The following is a 26,833-nucleotide window of genomic DNA, read 5'->3' as shown; positions in this document are numbered from 1 at the left end:
ATACTGAGCTTTCTTGTGCTGCTCTGCTGTGTCAGAGTCTTAATACCAGTGTGACTACAAACCCACTTCCTTCTGGTCAGTATTACCGAACTTAAGATACACTCAGAAATATTTGCCATGTAGTTTTAAAATCCTGATGGAAAGATAACTGAAATTATGAAACTGCCTTTTGCCACTATTTTTCATCCATTTATACTCCTAAACCAAGGTTTGGCCCAACTGAAGGTGTTATGGAACAAGCAGTTGGATCTATAGACATTCCAATACTTTTCTAAATCCACCTCCTAGCCCTAAACTTTTCAATAGTGTTTATCTAATGGAGAAATTAGCGAGCCACCTCTAAGCAAATATCTACTGAATGAAGGCCTTTGTCTTTTCTTACCTTCCTGCCACTGCTCTATTTTGGACAACTCTTCATCTTTTTTTTTTTTTTTTTTTTTTTTTTAAAACTTTTCAACTCCTACCTTTTGGCTTCACAGTTCCCTTCTTTCTTGCTTCAAGTCTGAAAAGAAGCTGCCAATATATACTGGGTTTCCTGTTGTTCCAGAGGTATCTTCCCTCCACACCTCTCTTGGATTGCTGCAATTTTTTTCCCCATTAAATTCACATCTCCTCTAATATTATTCAAAAAGCTGCACAGCACAATAGCTTATACCAAGAGTTCATTTCTGTATAAGAGATTTTATATATTTTTATCCACTTCAGTCTTTGAGCAATTTCTCATATTACCTTGTAATTTCTCTAAAGTTTCTTGCCAAGTTGAGCAAGAACACTAATAAAATCAGGTGAATAACACCTGTAAATACATACAATAAAACTCTGATTCATTTATATTCCAGCCTATCAAAGGACTGTGCACAAAGCTACCAAATAGCAATAATTCAACTTCTTTGTAATCCATTAGGAACATAAATCAATCCATGGTGATTAATTCTAATGACTGAATAGTACATAACACTTTCTAACTCTTGGAGTTCACAGACTCATTAATTACTTACTAGCTACAGAACATTATGTATATTCAATTTATATTTGCAAAACCCAGGACACTCTGCAAAAGACATGATGGGGCAGGAAGAAAACATGTAAGAGAAAAACCATCCAAAAATGTCAGGTTTTCTTAGCTGAGGACACATACAGACTGTGCAGGCACAGTAAGTCTCAGCCAATGCACTCCTTGAAACAGGAGAAGGGCAAAAAATCTGCCTCAGCAAATTTTAGGCACCTCTAGGTTAGTTATGTTTAGTAGTTTTCCATTTTAAACTTTATTTAACATAGAGTCCAAAAAAAAGAGATTAGAGCTGCACCCTGAAGGACTTTCAGATTTCTGATAATGCACAATTCTGACCTATTAAACAACAAAAAGCTCCATCTGTATCAATGAGGAGTTGAGTATTTATTACAGTGCACACTGACAGACCCACATTAAACCACAAGTTATGAGCTTAATGCAGAAATTGCTGAGAGTAACTCTATAGCTGTGTTATTCAGGAGGCAAGACTAGATTATGATAATAGACATTTTGGCCTTAGAATTTATGAAGCTATGAATATAAATAAGAATACGATTTACAAACCAGGCTTTTTTCTGAAGTTTGTCACACATGGATGGCAGGAGTGGAAACTCAATGCCTTCACTCACCAAGAATCCAAGAGAGGGCCAAAAGGCTACATGAAAACTCTTATCTCGATATTTTAACAAATTATACTGACTGCTTAGTTCATGAAAACAGTCTGTGTATGTAAAGCTGAGAACTTGCTTTTACATATACTGGGTATTTTTTGACATAAGTGCTGCAACACTCCAATAAAAAAGCAGAGAAAAGCAATCAAGCCAGTGAGCCTCCATTTCCTAAGCTCTAATCAATGATTAAATGTTGTTTTAAGTCTCTTACAGCTTTGTTGGATTCCTCATCAGTCAAACTTTTCATGACAACTTCCAAACTCGGGTCTTCGTCACCACTTGCAGGTTCAGTGCCACCATGATCCTGGGGGAAAGGATTGACAACAGTTTTTAAACAGATGTATGAAGAGGCCTCCTCGATATCTCTGTTTCATACTCAGCACATTACAGGAAACCTAGTTTGAACAGGCTGGTAGAATCATGGAATGGTTTGGGTTGGAAGATCATCCCGTTCCATCCGCTGCCATGGTCAGGGATACCTTCCACTATCCCAGGTTGCTCAAAGCCCCGTTCAACTCGGCCTTGGACACCTTCAGGGATGGGCCAGCCACAGCTTCTCTGGGCAACCTGTGCCAGAGCCTCACCACCCTCCATTTCTTCCCAATATCCCATCTAAACCTGCCTAGTCTAAAGTATCACTAATTCAGTTACATGTAAAATTTAACATGTTGATTCTCATTCCCTTTTTTAAACCAACCAGGTCCCGAATTTGAAAAGATTTTTATCTATTATTTTGATTTACTTAATTTTAAAATAATTGATCCAAATTTGGAGCTGTTCTCTCTTGCAAAGCAAAATGAACTATCTGCAAAAAGTAAATTTTCAATACCTTCAGTCATAGAAACAAAATTATTTCTGAATTTTCATTAGACATTTTACATTGAAGTGCATAAGATGAATATTAAGAGATCAGATGAAGATAAAGAGATAAGACGAAGGAAACTAACACAATAATAGATGGTAACTATGGCACCCTGATATTCCATTACACCAGCCAGGCTATTTAATGTGATCTGACAAGCTACACGCAGGGTGCACATAAGACACAATGTTAAATATTTATTCAGTTATTTCAAAGACATTTGAAGATATAATTTCAGGATATAAGGCTTTTTTTCTTTATTTAAAGACAGGAAGAGCTGCCAAAGGAAAGCAATGCATACTTCTATACAACATCACTATTGTTGGTTACATTTATTTTAGATAATAAAAAAAATACTAGCTATAAGTAAAAACCTGCATTTACTTATAAAACAAACATAATGTAAATAGTAAGAGTTTGCCATTAATGCATGAAACTCAACCCACAAGCATCTCCCTCTAAAGACAAACACAACACAGGCTTTGGTAGAGTCTAATTATAGTTATTTGACCACAGCACAGAATGTGCCTAAACAAAGTTTCCTGCTTCATCCTGAAGACACAAATATTAAAAAAAGCTGGGAACAAATGCAGGTATTAAAGAGTCAACAAAAATAAAACGAACTCTGTGAACTGTAATTTGCAATGCACCAGTTGCACACGGGACATGCTGCTGGGATGAAGGCGAGAACGAGAAGCCAAAGCATGCCCAAATATTACTCAGATACAAATAAAATCTAAGCAGTTCTTGCACTGTACAGCACTAGGCCTGCATGGAACAGCCATCAGTGGTAAAATAACCTGGAATGCAACAGCAAGCAAGGAGATGCAAACAGGAGATGCATCCAGCATTACCTCACATGGACCTGTGCTGAGGGATCACAGTGATGCTCATGGAAATACCAGGAGTTCAATGCACATGAATTTCATCATGGCAAGACCAAACCTCAATTTAATTATAAAGCATCTTTTGCTTTATTAGCTCAAACAGAAATAGAATTAAAAAGCAACAGCAAGGCTAAGCATGTAGTTTATCTAGAAAATTTAGTTACGCCACATTGAGATGTCAAAATAATAACAGTGTGGTGACCCTGCAGGGATTCACGGTGCTCAGGAAAGAAATCAGTCTCCACTGGGCCTGAGGTAGCAACTCTAATGATGGAAAACACTGGTAACATTACTAAACTAAGATAGTTTTTGCACTGGAAGGTTGTTCTAGGCGAAAGTTCCTCACCACGACTACTCTAACCAGCTGAAAAAAGAGCAGGTTAGGAGGTGGCAAGGTTTTAGTTTGGAGCCTTCACTTCCTCCTGTACAGCAATAACATCTTTAATACCTGCTGCTAATGCCTTTCAGTAACACTGAGATCAATAAAAAAGAGACGGGGAAAATAAGCCTATTAGGTCAAGTCTCTACCCAACGCATTTTATGATTCAGGGTTTAATTAGACAAGGTGCTCGAACTTATCACGAGCTGCTAATTATGATTAATCTATCTAATTTAGCAATCTCTAATTAAAAATAACAACCCACAAACCTTACCTCAATGGAAGAATGGGAGCCTGAAGGTAATGGGAAGGGAGTAACAGCCATCTGATTGACTGCATCTTCACTCCTGTACAACAAAGAACATGTTACACACCAAACCATCATGGACAAACTTTCCTTTTGAGTTGATTCTGCCCATCAAGAAATTACTCTCAGTAGCACAAAAATTCACTGTTGCCTACCAGAGTTAAAGCTTAGAAAAGCACTTCATTTTGGCTCTTCTTTGCTTGCAAACAGATCACATCCCTTCCTGGGACCACAGTAGTTTCATCTGGGGCGTGCTGACATCACATCCTTTGGAAATCTGATTTTGTGTGGATTAGCAGAGGATGCAGTTGGAGTTTATGGTCCCTACACATCAGCAGATGTGCTAACACTTCGTTAGCCTCTTCTAATAGTGTCCATGTCAGTAAGCTGCTTGTTTATAGTCTCACATCCACATTACTGAAATACAATATCTGTTGTAATATATTAGATTGCGGTTTCTTTTTTTTTTGTCCCTTTTTGCTGTGGTATTTTCGAAAAGATTTAATGTAAAAACTTGGAATAAATGTTATGAAATGCAGGGATAAGAGGAGATGAACACTGATTCTCCCTGCATTATTTTCTCCAAGATGCTTATGATGTATGGCATCTTTTCCTCTCTCCTCTTTAAAATGCTTCTGAAGTTGACATCTGATTACTTTGTGACTTCCAAAAGTCTATTTTTTTTTCATTAAACAGTACTTCTGCCTTGCTAATGTTTTTTCTCAACTGCCATTTAAAATGATGGGGCTTGTGGAATTAGCTCTGCATTTTTTTGGCCTCTGTAAAATGAAACCAAGTAATATATGATTTCAGTGATAACATCTAAGGCAAATCATCATAGAACCATAGAATGGTTTGGGTTGGAAGGGACTTTAAGGCTCATCTCATCACAATCCCCTGCCATGGGCAGAGACACCTTCCACTATCCCAGGTGGCTCCAAGCCCCATCCAACCCGGCCTTAGACACTTCCAGGGATGGGGCAGCCACAGCTTCTCTGGCCAACCTATGCCAGGGCCTCACCACACTCACAAGGAAGAATTTCTTCCATATCCGATTGACATCTGCCCTTATTCAGCTTCAAGCCATTTCCTCTCATCCCATCACTTCATGCCTTTGTGAACAGTCCCTCTCCAACCTTTTTGCAGGTCTCCTTTTTAGGAGGAATCAGCAATATTGCTGCTTCACAGCTTCTGAGATGAAAGGAAATGACTTTTCATGCAGTGGGTCTTCTGGGTTTGATTTCTGGTCCTGTTTACTACATTCCATGTCACTGTGACACAAGCAGGATTTTTTCCTCTTTCATTTCTAGAATAAGCTATTAGACTAGAATGTGCTTAAAAACGTTTTACAGAAGTGCCTGAAAGAAAAAAGTCTTATTTTATCCCTTGAGAGTTAAACACATGAAGCTAAAACATATGAAGTTAATAAACAGAAGCATGTTCTGATCACTGAGAAATAACACTGTGAATCAATAGCTCTCAGCACAGCAGCAAATGGGAGTCACAGGCATTTGAAATGATAAATCCTGCAGGCAAAGGCTGGTGAATTCATTTACTTATCTTCAACCAAACAGCCATACGATTCAAAGGGACTGGTTGGGTGCTGCTCATTTCTGTACTCGCTCCCAGCCTCTCCTCTTGGCCCTGCTCAAAGCCTTGCAAGAGTGGGAAACCACGCTCAGATCACGGCGCGGTTCGCGATGCAGAGACATGGGGCCAAGACACACATCTGAGGCAGGCACGGAACCAAGCCCAGGAATTTCATCAGCATTTCACAATTTCCAAGTGCATTTTACCCCGCCAGGCATATTGGGCAAGGACATTCTCCCTCCTCTTATCTTCGTGAGACATCGATCTCATTATGTTGCTTTTCTAACCTACAAGAATAAACCATCCCATGTGAGGTGTCAGAGCCCACCCAGTTTTTCTTTGACTGTAGAGTTTTTTCTGATAATAGTTTATATAAAGCACAATCAGCATGAAAACTAACCCCACTCCGTAGCTCACAATTAGACTTAAACAAGAAAATAACAAAGTATGTATAAATATTTGTAGGAAATACTCTAAAAATTGCTACACAGAAGCTCCTGACAAACTGGGATGTAATTAATTATCCAAACTAGTTTTGACTTCATATAGACACACTCTTTTTTTTTTTCTATCAATGGGAAAATATCTTTATGCAGCTTTAAATGGATGGCCATTTTTATTTCAAGCAATAAAAACCCACTTACAGTAATTCCCTGGGAAAAAAAGGAAAAAATATAAAACCCCCCAAGGTTATACAGTGTCACAACTTGTAATCTCCCCCTGCTAGGACTCGTACATATTTAAATACTTTAATGCTGCTTCAAAGGAGAATGCTTCAAAGCAGAATCAAAGTGAGAACATATTTTAAAGTGACAGATCTAATAATAAATTGCTGTTTCTGCTCTCCACTTCCATAAGTGTCCTCAACTAAAATGTGAATTTATTTACAACTAAAAGGAGTAATCATCTTCTTTTGAGGCAGGAGCAGACAGCTTAGAAGTCTGAACATCATATTCAAATTACAGTGACTGCAATTGAGAATTCAATGTATTTGCCAATAGTTGCTCCATAACCACCTCCAAAAAAGCTGTTCTCAGTTACCAGTGCTCACTATTGCTTGGGGTTAAGGTGTCTAAACCCTTCACAGTCAAGACACAGCTTCATAGTCTCAAGTCAAAGCAAGATAAATGAAATTTATACAGCACGAAGGCTTAGGTGTTCCCCCTTCATTATCTGCAAAAATTACAAACATTCATGGCTCTTATTCCAGCTCCTAGACTGGTTGGTATCTGATACTGGGATAGGAGCCCACCTCCTGGGTGGGCACCAGAGAGCTGTTTAAATTTCTTTGGGACCACATAAACTGAGTAGGAAAGGAATTCATCACTCCTCCCACAAATTCCAGGGCAGGGACACCTTCCACTAGACCAGGTTGCTCAAAGCCCCATCCAACCAGAGATGGGGAGCCCACAATCTCTCTGAGCAACCTGTTCCAGTGCCTCATGACCCTTCTAGCAAAGAATTCCTTCTTAATATCTAATCTGAATCTTCCCTCCTTCAGCTAAAGGCCATTCCCCCTTGTCCTGTCACTGCTGCCCTTGTGAAAATTTTCTGGTTTCCATTTTACTTACTCTTACATCCCTCAGGTTTGTGGTGGTACAAGCTCATTGTCATGCAATGCCAAGAAAATCCTTGTTTAATGTGGAATGAGATTCCTTGCCTGTCTAAAGCAGAGCACCTCACCTACAAGAGTGTCCAAACTTCTATGATCAGTACAAAAACCAAGCCAAATCCTAAACCAGACCCACTCAAAAGGGCAATCCCAGCACCTAAATGACTTAATTTAGGACAGGATGAATAGAATTGCTCTTTGGGGGCTCCTGATAACTGCTGACTAATCACAGAAGTCCAGATGTCCTCTAGTTGTCTAAACTAAGGGACACAATTCTCCTGCCAAACTATCTGCAACTACACAGTTCATGAACACTAAGAGATCATTTGACAACAGCTTTGTAAGTGGTTGTGGATGTTTCTTGGGAATAAAAGGTACATGAAGAATCAGAATAAAAACCCTTGTATGAAGTGATATGACATCTTACTGGAACAGATCTGTGGACGAAGGGAATAAACATTTGCTCTGTAAGCCTTAGAACTCCCACTACTTGTGACACCAGGACATAAAGTCCTGCAAATTACTAAAAACATATACTGTCCACATCCTGCTTGTTAATTAAAAAAAAAAAAAAATCCGGGCAGGATCTTGCATTTTCTCATCTTTGTTTTCCCTCTAGAAGTTCCTTTGGAAAAGAGGAGCTGCAGGAAAGCTGCACACTGAGAAGCCACACTGGATTATTCCTTCAGCTGGGTCAAAAAGACCTTTGTGTTATGCATCTTCTCAAAAAAATTCTCCTATTAGCAGCAAGAACAGTCTTGTTCTCCATTTCCTCTCCATCCACTCCTAACTACATGAGAGCCAAATGCATCCAGGTATTTTAAATGAACAACTAATGTACATATAAACTATAGCTTAGGTCTTCAAAGGTTTGAAAGAGCCCAAATTACTTAACTTCCTCAACTGTGTGCTTGTTCCCACATGTGTATGACAGCAAGGAGGAAACAGCTCTGAAGAAAACAGGAAATGTTCAAACTTGCACACACAGTGCCTGGTAAGGGCTTACTTTTTAAGCTTTCCCACATGAAAGAACCTAAGCAATCAAAGCAAGTAAAAACAGAGTTTATACTATTAAAATATGGTCAATTATCACAAAATATTCTGACTTGGAAGGGACCCACAAGGCTCACTGAGTCTAACTCTTAAGTGCCTGGCCCACACGGGGTTATGTAGGTTAGAACAAACAAGAAATTATTATCTGAAGTATGACAGCATTTGAGATTGGTACATAACATAAAATGTTACTTATGGAGGTTTTAAAAGAAGAGCAAAGACCAGTGACAAAGTCACAGCAATGGGGACTGTTAAACAGCCAACCCAGACACTGTCTTGGCTTTCCCAGTCCTTGGAGTAGAAGGATCTCTCTCCTTTGCATGCCACCATAAATAACAGAATAGTCTTTAGAATTACACCTGGAAATGGAAGGAGGGGTTGGGTGACAGAGATTTGTGGGCTTCATCAAGGAGCTACAATCCCATCAGCAGGAAGCAAAGATAACAGAACGATGACTGCAGTGTGGGAGGGCTCTGGACAGCAAACAGATGGTATTTAAATCAGCAAAGTCCCTTACTCTGAAAGCACTTCTCATGTTTCATCACAGCACAAGACAATTTTCTTTTAAAGAATAAAGGTAGACCAAAGAATGACTCACAAAACTGAACACAATGGGAGGATGGTTTGAAATCAGTGGCATTCACTTTGATTCAAGCATTCAACTATATTTGATCTGCTTATTATACCAACAGTGAAGCACTAAACCAGATTAAAGACAGTTAATTGAGCATGGAAAAAACCACTGAATTTGCTGAATCATAAAATTCTCCCTGTAAAAGAGCATTCTGATATAAACTGGATTTCCTACTACAGATGTAAAATCTAATTATATTGTTTTATTATGCATCTTACAAGGATGGACTTACAATGCATGAACAAAAACCACAACGGATAGAAACACTTTCTATTTTGGGAACTAGGGCACAGACACTCCTACAAGAAGCATGTCCATTTCTGATATTATTACCTGGCTAATTCCTGTTGGAGATTTAGACCAACAATTTCAAAAGGTAACTAAGACATTACAACACTTATTGCCACTATATTGACACTATATATTGACACTGTAACTGCAAATCTTTTAGATGCTTTCAGAAGCTCACGTAATTAATGAGACCACTGGGAAACAGGGCTGTGCTAAGACCTATATATTGGAATCTGGCCAAAATCAACAGTTTTAAATAATCATTATCAACTTAATTGAGGAAAAGATGCTCATAAACCAGAGTGAGAAGCCTTCAAATATAGGGGGATATCTGTGATTCTCACAACAGTTACTGCACTATGTCTCATCAGCAAAAATTTCAGGAAAGGGTGGGAATGCAATTGTAACACTACCTGAATATAAAAAAGTGTGAACAGATTTTTATAGCACAAATGGTAACTCAGTAACTTAGTAAGAAGTCAAAAAGGCTGAGGTCACCTTATATTCTTTATCTTTTTCTAGAAAAAAAATAAATTTGGGGTTGGAACGAGACGATCTTTAAGGTCCTTTCCAACCCAAACCATTCTGTGATTCTCTTAAGTTATTTAATGATAGTTATTATAGTTCTCACAGAAAGGCTTTTCTGTGCCCAGGAATTTCTGGGCTTCTTTCACAACTGATTAAAGAGTTTATGGAAACATCTCCCTGCCCTACACATGAACCGAAACAGCAGGAATAGGAAAAACCTTGATGCTGTTTCCTGCTTCGAAGTGAAAAGCACCACACTTATCGCTGAGCATCCTTCATCTCAGGAAAATAAGGCCTCAGGGTGTCAAAGAGGGCACTTGGAATAGACCAAGAGTTTCACCAGTTTGGCTTTTATGTCCTAGGTCAGCTCAGTCAGGCACGCAGGAACCTTTCAGGCTGCAGACTGACGTATTTCTGAAAAACTGTAATCTATGCAGGCCTTTCACTGGTGAAACTGAAATATTAATATCTTCATGCACATGAAGAGCAAACTGATTTCTCTCACAACTTCTGCAGTACATGTTATTTTGCTATGGCGAGCTGTGGCCTCTTCATGCTCCTGGATGTGTTTTGGCTGTGTTACTCTACACACCTTCTACCTTTAGGAGAAGTTTCAGGGATGACAGCGCTCAGGAGGAGGAAAGCAGTAGTATTTCTGTTGCAACTGGCTCCATCATTTTCAAAGCATGATAGATGTGATGGTATCCCGCTCTTTCCACATCATTAGAGCCCAGAGGAACATATCTGAAACCAGCCAAGCGGCAAAACCTACCAGGAGAGCTCAGCCTGCTACACTCAGCACTTTGTTTGCAGCTGGGAAAGCCATTGAAGGCATGTGCAGATTCAAGATGCCTCTTGCTGCTCTTATTTACTCCAGCTGGCACCACATTGTGTTAAGTAGTGGCATTTCGATATCCCCATTTTATATTATAGTTGATAAAGCCAAAACCCCCACTTTTTCCACTGAACTGTGCCACGGATAAGACTCCTGGGACTGCCACAGCCCATGTTTTCATTCAATAACATCCACTGGTTTTGTGGTCTAAGGTGTAGGAATGGGAAGCACCAAGATAGACTCAGCTCATGGAATATAGTTTGCATGAGAAAAGAAAATTATTTTTGTTTCTCCTTAAAATTCACTTTTAAGAGGGACAGTCTAACCCGGCTTTGTTAACATTTGACCATACATCAAAAAACAAGGCGACATCAGTTTTCTCCCCATGTTAGAGGCAGTGCTCCAGTTACAAATGACATCCTCTCAGTGGGAGAATTCCTTTTCATTGCTTTTCTCTGGGTTGAGCAAACTGACACATCAGTTGTCAGTGTAAGGCCAAGAGCAGTGACAAGATGTGTGTGCTCTTGGGAAGTGTGAAGACAGAAGTTTACAACATCATCATCAGCACTTAAAAGTTGAAATCAGGTGTTTTTTTTTTAAACTCTACCGATGGAAACGAGAATCACCCAATGGTATTTCCAATATCTATTTCTAATATCTCTTGAACATGATCAAGATAAAATTTTGCCTTGAAATTCACTGCTACACAGACAATCTGAAAAGGAGAATTATAGCTAAGAATTTACATGGCTTTATGTAAAACATGCACTGCGGATTTTCAATCCATGGCAATTGGAGCTAACACGGACCCTTCCCTGGAGTTCTGCAGTGCTTGGAGCAGCAGGGCAGGCTGCAAGAAGCCCACACTCTTGCGTTTTGGTTTCATAAGTTGTGGTTTTGCCTCTGGAACTTCCAACCAGACACATTTTCCACATGCAATTAAATAATGGTGAGTGAGTTGTGGTACGTGACGTTTAATTTTCAATGGCTGGGGAAAGTAACACAGGAGCTGCAGGCAAGATCATTAATCTCCTCCAGGTCCTCTGAGCTGCCAAGGATAGCAACTCATTCCTCACTGTGCTAATGTTGCTCTTCCATCATTTTTGTGTATGCTGTACCAGGCAGAGCCATGCCAGTAAATGTACACATTTACATGCATTCACCCACAGATTATTACATTGTTCACAGGGAATATGCGGATGAGCAGAGAATATAAAACAATATCAAGTATGATGTATATGTTAGTGAGAAGATCACATTATAAAATGGCATGGGCGTAAGTGCCCAACAAAAGTCACAGCTGGAATTTATTCTTAAATACACATTTATGAAATTCCAGTGTATTAAAGCATATGTGAGTCCTGGGAAAGAGGCAGCTTCTTCCCAGACCTCCTGCCCAGGGTCATAAGAGCAACACTTCCCGAACTTCTGAGTGAATGTATGCAGGTGTCTTTAATTCACATACAAAGAGGAAAAATTTTCATGCTTGGAGCAAAATAAAAATGCCCGCATGTAATTCTTATGCAGATGAAAGGCTGTTTTAGCATATTCCCTCCCACACAATCCATCCCAGCGCTCCTTGGCAAAGTCAGGCTTCGCCTCTGCACAAACAAGTCAAAGCTCAATTTTAAAATCCTCTTTTGATGCCCACACAAAGGTATCCTTCACACTTCCACCCAGTCCGTGCTCCAAGTGCTCCATCCACACTTTCCTGTTCCTTTCCCAGGAGCCCCAAGACTCTGACCCATTTTCACTCCCCCCTGGAAGTCTGAGTGAGCAAACTGCCCACCTCAACTTTATCCTGAACCAACCTAAAGCACTTTAGGTTGGAAGAAGTAGCTCTCATCAGGGTGCTCCAAAGCCCAAGAGGAACAGCTCAAGTCTTCAGCAGACACCCCTAAAATCAGCATTCAATGACATTAGATTCATATTTTTTACATTACTAAGGAGAATTCTTCAATTTTTCCAAGAAGAACAGTCAAGAAAAAGGTTTATTCCACTTCAAAGAGAACTGAGCAAGTTCAGCAATTTCAAAACAGGCTAAATATGTAAATATGTCATGTAATAGACTAAAGTGCAACAAATGTTTTGATGAGAACTGTTCTTACCGTATGAAAACCAGCTTGACCTTTGATGGGGCAGTTTTAATGATTGCAGAAGCATTCTGGTGACTTCTTCCATACAATATCTGATTGTTTATCTGTTAAAAGAAAACGGTTTTCACATAAGTGGAGAAGTACACCTTGTTTTAATTTATACAACCAAGACTTCCAAGTGTACTGTGGGAAAAGGAGATAAGGCTCAAAGAAAGTGTGGTCTGCAAAGTCTAGACCTATACAAAACAGGAAGCAATGCAGAGCTAATTTACTGTTATTACTAAGCCACAAATGAGAGACATCTTTTTTTTTTTTTTTTTCACAGATCCCTAGAATGGATTTTAAGGATTGCTCCTAGATTTTTTGAAAACAACTTGATCTGAGAAGAATCAGATAGATGACAATAGCACAGATGCTTAGACAGACACTCCTATACTTTACCTGCAGGCTACTGGACATTTAGGAAAACTGGCTATTAAGACTGTGCTGACTCCTCAGCTCTGCTGAAGGAAACAGAACTGACAGTCATAGAGATGAAAGACAGTTTAAGGACACGCCACATCACTTTTGCTATGATGGATCTAACACTTAAAGCACAGCAACAGACACTACTTTGGACACTTTTGCTGTGTGCAAGCCACTGCTGTTGTTTTCAGAGGGAAACAGCCTGGCTATGGACATGAGCCAGGTGTGCCCAGGTGGGCAAGAGGGCCAATGACACCTGGATTGTGTCAGCAATTGTGTGGCCATAGGACCAGGGCAGTGCCCATCCCCCTGTGCTGGGCACTGTGAGGCCACACCTTGAAACCTGGGGACAGTTCTGGGGTCCCCAGTCCAAGAGGGACATTGAGGGGCTGCGGTGTGCCGAGGGAATGGAACAGAGCTGGAGATGGGTCTGGAGCACTAGGAGTGGCTGAGGGAGGTAGGAGGGCTCAGCCTGGAGAAAAGAAGGCTCGAGGGGACCTTCTCACTCTCTGCAACTCTCTGACAGGAGGGTGGAGCCAGGTGGGGTTGGGCTCTGCTCCCAGGGAACAAGGGACAGGATGAGAGGAAACAGCCTCAGGCTGTGCCAGAGGAGGTGTAGGTTGGTTATTAGGGAAAATTTCTTCATGGAAAGGATTGTCCAGCACTGGCACAGCTGCCCAAGGCAGTAGTGGAGTCTCCATCCCTGGAGGGATTTAAAAGCCATGTGCATGTGGCACTTGGGGACACAGGTTAGTGGTGGCCTTGGCAGTGCCGGGGGAATGGCTGGACTCGATGATTTTAAAGGACTTTTCCAACCTAAACAATTCTATGATTCAATACTGCAGTTTTTTCCTCCCACTCTTAATTTACAACATAATATTTACATTCACATTTGATATACCAATGCTGTTTAAAACAATAATGATAACGGAGCCCAGGAACAATTTACTAGTGATTATAGAAGGAATTTTTGTTACTGCAAATGTTTGTATTGGATTCAGGGTTTGTGGTCTTAGAAGATTTTTTCATTCAAACAAGAAGTAACTGGCCAAATCTTCCAGCCTTGTGTGATATGGGCTCGTCGGTCATGTTGGGAACTTCACAATACTTCCATCTTATTTTCAATGGGTCAAAACAAGATGTAAGTTCATCAGTTAAATAAGGACAATGCCAGGACAAGAATAAAACCCCTAACACTCGATTGGTCATTGGGATTGAAGTGCAAAGCATCTACCTACTGAATCATTTACTGTGTAAAGAGAGACCCAAGAAAGGTCCACAAAGGCCTGAGCTGGCATGAAATGATCAGCACTGAGGAAATAACATCATGTCAACATTCCTAATGGTTAAATATGGTTTTGTCTGCAACTGCCATGGTGGCAAAGATAGGGAGAAAAGCAACATCCTAGGCCAGACTTTGCTAATCAAAGATAAGCTTAAAAATCCAGGGGCAAAAATAAATGCTCAGTTGCATTCTGGCTTCAAGTTCAACTTGAAACTTTCAGTGAGTTTGTTGACTTAATTTCTCTAAGCTCAAGAATAATTTATTCACTGGGAATAGTGTATGCTTTACAAATTGTTTGGATTTAGTTAAATTACCATCAATTCTTCTAAACAGCAGACTTCTTAGATTAAAATTTATAGTCTTTACTCTGGCTAAATTAATCCTATTCACTACATGTATCAAATAGTCCAAAATTTAATTAGCTGTGAGCTGGGTCTGTAAGTTATAATTATTTAATTACACCAAAATGAAAGCATAATCAAAGTAATATATCTCCACAAGGCTATGGGCTGTCCCACATAGTTATTACAGCCAGTATTAATTTTTTTTTTTTTTAAAGTGTCACTTTCTTTTGCAAAATAAATTCATGCTGTAGATACCACAATGATGAGCAAAGCACAAAAGCCTACTTAAATAAAACAAAAAAGAGAACGTCTAGGATTTCAGAAGAAACACCATTTTAAATCTTTCACTTTAAATAAAGTAACACATCAGATTAAGCAAATAGTACTTTGGGAGTCAAAATGTATAAATCTGTGCTTTACTTTTTTCATTAGAGATTAGAAAAGAAAAACAAAGCCTCAACTAAGCAAAAGAAATAAACTGATCTAAATCAACCTCAACTCTTCTTTAAATGTCTCTTTCTATAACCCCTTGGAAAGTCAGCAGAGCACAGAGAAAGATAAAAACATGCTACAGGTATGAGGTCAGGTCAGCACACAAGTTCAATCTTTAATATAATCACACATTGCTTTATGGTAGATTTAATCACATATCCTAACTGTACTGTTGCCTTCACCTACAAAAGTTTTGGTTTACAGTTTCATGCACTGAGGTAGCAGAAAGTACAAACTCACGGAAATCTGAGCTCTTAAATTCAGAGGAAAAAATTTAAAGGATTGTTTTCTTCTCAAACTTTAATTTGCAGAAGAGAAACATTAGATATGGATATTAAAAAAAAACACCAAAACCCCACAGTGTTTTCACTACGTGGCAGTAATGGAAATCCATAAAATTAGTATCATCTGATTTTTATGAAAATGAAGTTAAATGATACCCCAAAGCTAGTAAAATACTGGCATAGCCTTCTGTAATAATTATTTCTTTGTACCCGTGCAGGAGGTTCCTTCTAACCACAGGAATTGTAGCATTTTGAGATACAACCAGACTCTCTGAAACAATGGAAAAAGTTTCCAGAACTTTTTTATCAGTCAAATTTTATATATTGAAACCCCATTAAATAGACCAAGCTCCCAAATAATAAAGCATGAGGAAAATATTGGAGAGAAAAAAGTAATTAGAATGTGAATTTCCCTTTCCTCACCAAATTTCTTGCTGGGCACACATTCAAACATGTGCATCATCTAAAGTGATCAACAGACCGTAAACTCCATAAGGAGAGAAAACATCCTGCTCTGAGCTGGCAGCTCATCCCCGTGGCTTCCCACCTACAGAGTGTGGAGAGGGAGACAGGACGTTGGAAAACCTGTGCCCTCCTCCACAACAGCTTTTCCATCACAGCCTTACCTATTTGCAGCTTTAAAATCACCACTTAAAACTAACCTTAACTGTATACAAAGTATTTTTACCCTCCTTTGAAAAAAACTAAAAGGACATTGGCACAGGTTGCCCAGAGAAACTGTGGATGCCCCATCCCTGGAAGTGTCCAAGGCCAGGTTGGATGGGGCCTGGAGCAACCTGGTCTAGTGGAAAGTGGCCCTGCCCAGGGCAGGGGGTAGAACTGGGTGAGCTTTAAGGTTCCTTCCAACCCAAACCATTCTATGATTCTATTCTACGATTCTATAGTGATCCCCCAACAAATAAACTGAGAATAAAACACATTTTATGAAACATAAGTGGCATTGTGAATTTGGCTGGGTAACTAATTTACTTGGGCAATATACTGCTGTATTTATTATATTATTACAGCACAACTTCAATTTATCTAAGCATCTTAAAATAGCAATAAAAATGCACTTAGCACAAAAGCTCTCTGGCTTTGAGCTATGACAAAAATGACACAAAAAAATAAAAAGTAATAATTGCCTCTCAGGCAACAGTCCAGAATGGACAACAGGCAAACTCTGTGGTCACTCTTGACTCTGAAGACTGGCTTTTACTCTTTCAAGAAGTGCTGTGGCCTCAGACAACAAAACAAAGAATCACGGAATGGGTTGTGTTGGAAGAGACAACCTGCCACAAGCAGGGAAACTTCCACATGCAAACAAGCAGTTTCCTTCCACCTCCTGCCTCATCTTCATCAAGATAAGCAAGGATGGGGAGATGGCAGCATATCCCAACATCAGTAATTTAGCATAACCGGGCTCTCAACAGCTTGGTTTATTAATAGAGCACAGTTGAGTCTCTTATGGAGAGATGATAATAATAATAATAATGATAATAGCAGGGTGGATTCTGCAGTGTGAATAAAACCTCCCAACAGGACAGAGCCATGCAGAGCTCAGGAGCAGCAGGGCTCAAAGCACAGGGACAGCTCCAGGTGAACACACTGCAGGCCATGCTGGGCACAATCACAAACAGGACTGAGCCCAGACTAATAAGACCCGAAGCAGTGCAGACACCTGCACTAAAACAGCAAGAGTGCGAGGCAGGGACACCACAGATGGTTCCTCTGCTTGGAAAAAGAAATGAAAAGCAGAATTTGTGCCCTGTAAAAAACACATTCTTCTGCACAGAGACCAAATCCCGACCCAAGTAGTTTTCCTCCATGTATGACAGCAGGATGAAAGGACCTTCTCTCTCAAAAATCTGTTTTCTTCAGCCATATACCCATCCAAAATACATCACTGAATATGAAAATGATTAAAAAATAATGATTACATACAACTTTTTTATGTGATCTGCATTTCCCTCAATGTACAGGCTGTGAAAACAAGCCACGATCATGCCCCCAGAAGACTACTGTTGTTTGCAGAAGCTAAAAGTGAGATGACATTCCATTAATTCACTGACAAAAGATTTTATGAATAAGGTGCTGAGGCACATCCTTCAATTGAATCCAATCAAACTCCAGTTCAAAAGAAAAATGAACAGGTAATATCTATCCATCTCTAACTCCATCCCATTAACCTTAACTCCATCAAAACCCACAGGGAGTAATCTGCACATAGTAGTAATGGAGCAAGACTAACCAACAGGATTTGCTGGGGCACCCAAGGACAGTGCAGAGAAGCCAGAGGCTTCTCAAGATGTGAATCCCTTCTCTTGTTGATACGTTCCAGTATTGAAAACTGATGTTTAATCACAGATGTAGATGCAAATATACCTAAAACATGCAGTTAGATGAGAATCGAACATGAGTTCTGTCATTTCCTCACTTCTGAGCACCCAAGTTTGCAATTCATGCTCTTCTAACATACTTCGTTGTAAAAGACACTGCAAGTAAAGTCAGTTGACCACGTTGACCTCTGCATCCCTGGCATGGAAGCAGCATGAAATAATACTGGAGATATTCAAAAGCCATCTGGATACAGTCTTGGGCAACTGGTTTGATGTGGCCCTGCTTGAACAAGGCAGTTGGACCAGATGACCTCAGGAATTGTTCTCCTGCCCACCAGCGACACACCTTTAATTTGATTGCAAAGGTAAACAAGAGAGGCAGTTACTAAAGTCTCTTTGAACTTTTTAATTGAAGTTTGGCATTTTTGAGATGGAGAACCTCACTTTTCTTCCAGTGGAAAAAGAAAATCAATCTTTTTATCTCCAGCTTAACGGGGAGAGGAATTAGAACAGCACCACCAATTTGGAAAATTCTCCTTATAACATGGCTCATCCATGCAAATCCCAAGCCTTGAGGGATATGTGATTAATCACAGATGGTGCATCTTTCAAGTACTGCTGGCACTACTTAACATTAGATCTTCTCTTCTACCAGGAACTACCAATGAAATGCACAGAGGAAATCAGAACTGTGAGTTCTTTCAACTGGTATGCACCCAAAACTCAACAATTTGCCTTTTTTTTTTATACCATTAAAATTCAGTGTCAGGGATAGAAAAATATAAATTTGAAGGAGCAAGTAATTTTCCTACCCTACTCCATTATGGTATAGACCTTCACATCATTTCTCACACTTAAAATGAAAACAACAAATTTCAGATGGGGGTGTTTTTATAGCAAAACATCTTTCTTGTACTATGTGTACTGAAAACCCCTAATTGCAGAACTGTTAGACAACAACAAATGCTTAGCCAATTCTGAGTACTCCCAAGGTATCCCCAGGCAGTCAAACTGCTCTTTCTCAAGTCAAGAAAAGTGAAAAAATAGGTGGTTTTCTGATTGCACAGAGAGCTGCTGAAAGATCAAAGCATCACCACCCACAGAGTACACCAGGTCAGCATATCCCTGCTCTTCAGTGAGAGCTTCTCTCTCAGGGTAAGATCCCCAGGGATGGATGATTTTTTTAAACCACTGAAGCAATCATGACGCGGGGAATCACTGCAGGTACTGCAGCAAAGTGTCATTTTGCAACAGCCAAAAAATCAGATGAAGTGAAGGAAGGCTGTGCTTTCAGTCTGAAGGTGAAGGAAGGAGATTGGAGGAAAAGTGAAGACAAAATACTCCAGTTGCTAATGAGCTCTCTTGCCTCGTGGGTGAACTTGTGCCAGACACAACTAAAGAAAATAAGTATTTTAAACAGATTATAGCATGAAATTTATTTTCAGGATAGGGAATATCCCTGTCATCTGTAAAAACACATATGGTAACTTTGAGGGGTTTTGTTTTTTTTTTAATGTAAGGTGTGAATTTCCCTATAAAACCACATATGCACTTCAAGGATGGATTTACTGTCCCCTTCCTGCCTTTCAACAGTCCCTCCCAACACAGAGCTTGTGAACATGCTGAGAGCACAGACTTCGCTGACAAGACATTAGTTTTCACAGGCCAATGATTTTTGTTTCACTGAAAACACATTTACCTGCCAAAGGCCAAGTTCTCAGTTGGCATAAATCAGCACAGCTCCTTCCCTCAGCCACCTAATTCCACTTGCAGGCTTTATTTAAGGTTCAAATGATGGCTACACATATGCCTCTCCCTCTCTCCTCATGAGCCTTGCTTAAGAGCTAAAGGAAACACTTACTTCTAGGAGCTCATCACCAATGTGCATCCTTCCATCTCGTCCCGCGGGTCCATCTGGATTGATCCCAACTACAAAGATGCTCATCCGGGAGCGGTCCTTGTTGCCAGCGAGGCTGAGTCCCAGCCCATTTTTGTCTTTCTCAAGCTCAATAATGTGCAACTCTCCTGGGAGATCTGCATATCTTTGCCTGATTTTTTCTAGGAAGGTCAAACATAAAATGAGTTAGAACACGAAATAACTTATACACAGATGTTCAAGAACACATACAAATATGCTAGAAATTTATGACTTCTCAGCAAACAGTGTTTTTAACAAAGGTCTTTTCAGCACAGACTCTAAAATACTGTTTGCTGTGTTTGTATCATTCATACAGCAAAATGCAGCATCAGTTGCAAATATTATTCACATTAAACCCACACTATTTTAATTATTTGTACAACAGCCTGCTTCTAAACCAAAAATTTTCTGTAAGGAGCATAAACAAGGAAATTCCAGAGGCACCTTTACTGCACAAACCCCATCAAATTCAGGAAACTCTCATAAAGTTCGAGCTGGTTAATTAACCACTGCGGGAAACTGAAGCACTTAATGGTTCCAACATTACTGCAGACTCATATCTCAAGGTAAAACCTGCTTCTTTCTAGTGACTCAGGACTCTGCTCACCATGCTCTGCTTAACACGAGGTGCTGCTGCACGGGCGATTACGCAGAGCAGATGTCAGTGACAATGTAGATGAGTGATTATGCTTTTAAATGCAGCTTCACTTGATATTAAGGTGGTTATTTGTCTTTCATCTACATTTCAACCATCCCTGTGACAAGAGCTCAATGTATTTACAAAGTTATTTGGAGCACACTGCGTGGCTGTGGATGCTGACAGTTTAATCTGAATGTCTTTTCACCAACATCTATCACTGTTGCTGGTGAGGGTGATTTTTTTTTTCTGCCTGCTTTTCCTTTACAGATTTTAAAGCCAGTTTAAAACATCCAATGCTTCAGATAGGCCACACATCTAAAAAAGCAAGTCAAAGGATATTGCCGTGACTGGATGTCACCTTTAGTAGAGAGCCCAAGGTGAAAGAAACCGCTGCATTATGCATTAAAAGGAGAAATAAGGGATATTCTATGTTCAACCATATCCCTGAGTCAGCAGCAGGAGCTAGATCAATATTAGCTACTACCATCCTCCTGGGGAAGCATATTTTAATAGTACGATTTAACTACTGTAGTGAATGTTCCCATGACAACAAGAAAGAGGGAAAAGAGCTGGGGAAGGTGAGAGGGAGGCAACTAAAAGTGAATAAAAACTGCTGAGAAGAAAGATGATGAAGTAGAAACGTTCCTTCCACATCCCCTGTGCTGTCAGGGTGATTTAGCCAAACTTGGGTCATTCCCAGCAGCTCTTCTCTCCAATGGTCCTTCCTGAGTAATTGTTCCAGCTGCAGGAGCCCCTTGTGCCTTGGCAGAGACCATTGGGACAAAGGCAGCAGCCTCCCACCTCCAACCCCAGGTGCATCCAAGAGCATTACCTGCACTCAGAGCAACACACACAAGAACCAGCTCTCCCATCGTTGTATTTATAGGCTAGCATTTTCTGCCACATTCAAAATCCCTGGTGCCTGAGCCTAAAAGCTGGGGTGTGTACATTAAGGATGAGATGTTATCCCTACAAAGCTGTTAAAGCTCTCCAGAGGTCTGTTACAAAATCAGAATATCTTAAAAAAATGGATAACTCATTTTTTACTATCAATTATATGCCAAAAAATTCATATAACTGCATTAAATGGTAATCCATGTAGCTGCAGAATTCTTTAAGATATTTCTTAAATAATGGGGTCAAAATATAATTAGAGGTGTGATTTGCTACATGAATTTGGAAGCTGTTTTTCGTATGCAGGATATGTCCTGAAAAAAACCAGCAAGAGGAAAGGTCTTGAAAATCGTGCTTCTGAACAACAGGAGATACAGGCATGTTTATTCATGGTTTATTCACATCACCAAGGTTTAATTTACTTTGCCCATGAAGCAAGTCCAGACCCGAAGAGCATGAAGACATTTGCTGCCCACCACAATTAGACAAATAACTCATTACAGCTGCAGTATATCCCAGAACAGGTAATGGGTAGAAAAGGGTTTTCTTATTGATTGCATTTCTGTGGACAAAGGAAAGACTCAGTGCTGGAGGGATGCTGTTGACTGATCATTGCGCTGCCACAATTCCTTTCACTGCTTGTTGTACACAGGGAACACATCTCACTTTCACTTGCCAGGAGCAAGGAACATGTCTAAAGCATATTTTTAACAACTTACAGTCAGATGCACAGAAAAGAGCTGAAGAAGCAAGGAACGCACACACTTAAATGCAGTACAGATGAAGCTGCACACCTTCAGAGCCTGCTTCAAAACTCATTTCTTGCTTGTCAGTAAAACTGCTTGAAATTCCCCAGCAGGAGCAGCCCTGTGACATTGCAAACACACATTGCTCCAGCCTCTGTCTGCAGACATAGTGCCTCTGAGGCTGCCAGTAAGTCTGTAATTCTGCAGTGTTTCCTCCTCAAAATGAGTTTTCTCACATGGGAAAAATGTTAGCAGTTCAGAAGCACACATCGATTCCTGTTCTGAGCTGGGCTGAAACTAAAAGTAAGTTTAAGTCCTCCAAAAATTAGTAGTTAAGGCAATTGCCTGGGACAAGACAGAGTCCCACCGAAGTTTCTGGCCTGCCTGCATTGTGCCAGGACTGGAAAGCTGTTGAGCTGATTCCCAGCTCAGCGCTCCAGCTGTGCCATAATCCCCCACTGTGGGAACAAATCATTGGGTAAAGAAAAATTTATCTGGGCAAAAAAGAGAGATCAACTCCAGGGGTCATCAAATTGCTTCTATTTATTAAGAGATTGGATTGTTACGGCTTGGTTTTTTTTAGGGTCTTCCCTGTTGCCTTATTTGTTTGAAAAAAATCTTACTCACATGGAAGGAATCATAGAATCACAGAAAAGACCTCTGAGATCATCAAGTCCAACCCCTGATCCAACACCACCGTGGTTACTAGACCATGGCACTAAGTGCCACATCCAGTCTCATCTTAAAAACCTCCAGAGATGGAGAATCCACCACTTCCCTGGGCAGCCCATTCCCATGCCTGATTACCCTCCCTGTAAAGAATATCTAACCTAAACCTCCCCTGGCAGAGCTTAAGACTGTGTAGACTAAACCCTTCATTCTAAATTATCACATTCATTTCCAAAGCAACTATTAGAAACAGCTGAGGTGACTAAATGATAAAATAGTGGGAGATCACGGAGAAACCATGAAGATGCTTCATGCTGAGCACCATTTCCAGCCTGGCAGGAGGGCACTGCTTTCCAGTGCTGCTGGAGAAGAGACACGTTTGTGTGGACATGCTTCTGCATGTAGGGACTAGCAGAGACACCCCAGCTTTTTAAATCAAGCCTCCCTCAGCACATGCTGCCTCCTCCCTGACCAACAGAAGGTTCTGGCTCTTCCCAATCCCACCTCCTGCAATTAAACCCTTGGAAGGGCTGTCCTCACCAGCCTCGCTCCATAAATGATAACTCCGCTATTCCCAGAGGTGTTGCTTCAGTCATCCAATCTGCATACAAATACCCTTTGGGCATCCAGCTGACTTCCTACAACACTGTCATGGTAGTCTCAGCCTGCCTCTTAATAAGAATCTCATAAGATTATTTTAAACAAGTATTTACTGCTTAAGCAAACGTGCATCTAAGGCATCTTCTTTCTAATGCCTTTTTCAGCTGTTTTTTCTCCCCTCCAGCTGGTATCACTTTTCAGTTGCCTGCCTAGCGTTGGGGAGCCAGTTAGCATCTGCTTTTGCAAAGAATTCCATTATCTGCCTTCATTACCAGATACTTTACACAAGGCAATTGTAATTCTGTTGTTGCTGCATTACACATGGGACACAGCGATTCCTGTTTTGGCACTACATTCGGTGACAATATGCCTATCACAACTTCTACAAACATATCTCACCAAGGATATTTAACTGCTAATATTGCATCCAGGTTCTTTTAAAAATATTACACAGCTGTAACATGAACTAAAAGCACAAGTAAACACTTTAGTGATCTCTCCTGCAATAATATCTCCCAGTTATATTAGCAGACAATTACATTTCAAAGAGAAACCCTGGAAATGGAAGACAACTGCTCTCAAACAATATACTATTATGCTGCTGCATATGTTTCCCTGCCTCAGCCACTATTCCTATTATATTAAACAGAGAGATAAAAGAAATAAATGGGGACAATATGGTCAGGATATTGGAGTTTGCATGATCTAGTATTGCAACAAACACACAATTTATCTGCATAGCAAAACCAGACACCACTTCTCAGGAAGGCAAAAGGCTCTTTAAATCACAGAGAGATATAAAGCACTTGCAAAGGGCTGAGAAGCCTGTTTCCCAAACCTGCTGAAATATCCAGTTAAATGAGCTGAAAGGGAAGAGGTGTTGCTTTGGAAAATGGTGTCTCTGTGTGATGCAAATGAGAGTCCATCTAGAAAGGTAAAAGGAGGATTGAAAAATCTCTGGATGACTCAGCTAGGTGATTTGGTTTAGTATCAAGTGCTCAATATTAAAACTGTCAAGGCAAAATACAGAGAAAAGAAAGGGGAAAAAACACCACAGAGAGAGACAGAGCTGGTATTTGTATATAGAAGGTGATACTGAGGATTTTACATCCCTCTTGTGTCACGTCAGATAACTATTAGCAACATATGCTGGCTTTTGGAGACTTTACAATGATCTCATTTATCAGCCTGTGTTCATTCTAATGTGTTTAGCTCCCATTTTTTATTACATAGCACATAACATGGTTACAGTCCTGGCCTTTTCTGAGATTTCCCTGCTCAGACAGCAGTGCTGCAGCATCACAACCACTGTTCTTCACTTAGTAATGATAGACATCAGAATGCAGGCAGTATCCACTACACAGAGCCAACCTTGCATATCAAACAACTAATTCCCTTCCTGATTTCACTATAAACATTAAAAAAAACAAATGTAGGAAGTCCCTTGAAAGCTAACCCTGGAGCTGTGAGGGCAGCACGTCTAATTTACTGATTACAATTTACAAGAACCTAAATAAGCATATTGAAGGGACCATAATTGAACAAATGGGGTTTAGAATTCTCCCACTACTAATAATATAATAAGCTTATTGTTTTAATCTTCCCACTAGCCCTATGTTCAGCTCCAAGGAGGCAGACAGTTCTTCAAACCTTATCTCAAAAACGATGCACTCGTCTCTTTTCAAAGCTTTAAATTGAAAAATAGAGACAATTTCTGTAATGCTTTTTTAAATTCCACTAAATCACTCCAATTCTTCTCTTGGTGACCAGAAAGCATGAGAAAAATAAGGCAGCTGTATTAAAAACTGGCAAATCTAAATGGAAGAGCCAGAGATCATGTTCTACCCAGTCCCCCTCCCTCAGTTGTTGAGAGGAGAGGACAGAGTCTGCCATATCTTTGTAAGTGCTATTATCTCCAAACCTGGGGGCAGGGAGCATCCCCGCAGTGGGATGGGGCAGCTATGGATTCCCCACCTGATCCAGAAACACAGCACCCCCTACAACCTCCCTTTGACAGACACACCATTTCTTTGGCAATACTTTGCTTTGAATATGCCATTCATTTACCAAAACTGAAGAGAAGATTTGCAGAGGAAAATAAACCCCAGCATATCATTTGGCATATTTCAATTAATGCTCCCTTTTAAAAACAGAGTTCCATGGACCCTTCCTCCCCAAAATACTGTCACTCAAAATACTCTAACATTACTTTTAATTCCATGAGAGAAAGAGCAGGCACCAAGTGCCACACAGAAAAACCTTCTCCAGATGAACAGCTGAGGTGTGGGCTTACACACCCCCACAAACGCAACTCACCTAATCTGAAGTGGAAAAACAAGTGTACATTAAACTCTCCTGAGACAATATCCTTACCCTAACTTGAAGACTCCCTCTTTTCTTCTTCTTTTGGGTATTATTTGGTATCTCTGAGTGTTGTCTCTCCTCACTGCTCCCTCCAGCTCAGGTTCCCATTCCATTTTGCTCCTCTCATGCCACGCAAACACTTGCAGCAGCTTCTCAGCTCACACAAGAAAACTTTCCTTCTCCTCCAACGCTCTCCTTAAATCCCACTTGTTCCTCACATCACTTTCTACAGTGGAAGGTAAAAATTTCTGGTGGTGCTTGTGAACTAATCCAGGAAGAAGGGTATAATGAGAATTTCCACAATCCACTTCAAGTGCCATTTCAGTTTGTTCCCGTGAGCAGGTGGCATTTAGAAACAGTTATCATTAATTATTTCTTCCTATAATCAAGGAACTATCACACACCGAAAGACAACAGCAGAGAGAAAAATGGCTGAAAACCAAGGTAACTGCAGTCCATAAAATCAGGGAGTATCTCCAAAGCTTGCAACACCTCACACCAACATTTTGAACTAATGGACTTCTTGTCAACCATTTTTTTCCATATTCAGGCCCATATTTCCTTATGCAGGCTTCATTCTGAAGCTGCAGTTCTATTACACATTTGACTCCTCCGAGGAACAGATATTGTATTTTTTTTTTAATTAGATGAGAAGGCTACGACGAGTCTATTCATACCAATGTTTATCTCAGATCTTTTAAAAGGAGATTTAGTGAAGGTAGGGTAAGTAGAGCATCCTGATGCTAATAATTTCTGATTATAAGGGAATCTGCCCTCCCCTCACACAATACTTCCACTCATTTGCCTTTCAAATGATGCATTAACCCCCATGGAAGCACTTGGGTTTCCTCAGAAGTGACCTCCTCTGGGTACTGTGATCTCGCAATCAGTCACTCAGTGTAGCTGAGCTCAGCTCCAGCTGATGATCCCACAGTCTTACAGGCTTTAGAGGAAAGGACTGGCAAACTGGTTGTTTCCTCTAGATAGGAGACACATTGCTGGAGCATCAGACTGCCACTAGTTGATTAAATACAAT

The 26,833-nt window shown here is 40.2% G+C and overlaps 1 protein-coding gene across 5 annotated transcripts in view; it reads right to left on the bottom strand.

The window, feature by feature from the left end:
• PATJ (PATJ, crumbs cell polarity complex component) overlaps positions 1-26,833 on the bottom strand; it is a 138,219-nt gene that overhangs the window by 36,038 nt on the left and 75,348 nt on the right. For all 5 annotated transcript variants that reach the window (XM_017805634.1, XM_017805630.1, XM_017805632.1 and 2 more), the window contains 4 exons: positions 19,828-20,024; positions 12,770-12,861; positions 4,086-4,158; positions 1,895-1,987 (listed from right to left, as the gene is read on the bottom strand). In XM_017805634.1, the coding sequence (XP_017661123.1) occupies positions 1,895-1,987; positions 4,086-4,158; positions 12,770-12,861; positions 19,828-20,024 (455 nt within the window). The remainder of the gene's footprint in view (positions 1-1,894; positions 1,988-4,085; positions 4,159-12,769; positions 12,862-19,827; positions 20,025-26,833) is intronic.

Source organism: Lepidothrix coronata, unplaced genomic scaffold (genome assembly GCF_001604755.1).
Source record: "Lepidothrix coronata isolate B3197 unplaced genomic scaffold, Lepidothrix_coronata-1.0 Scaffold12, whole genome shotgun sequence".
NCBI classification, from domain to species: Eukaryota; Metazoa; Chordata; class Aves; order Passeriformes; family Pipridae; genus Lepidothrix; species Lepidothrix coronata.
The sequence above is the reverse complement of the archived record's forward strand: the minus strand, read 5'-3'. Positions and strand labels throughout refer to the sequence as shown.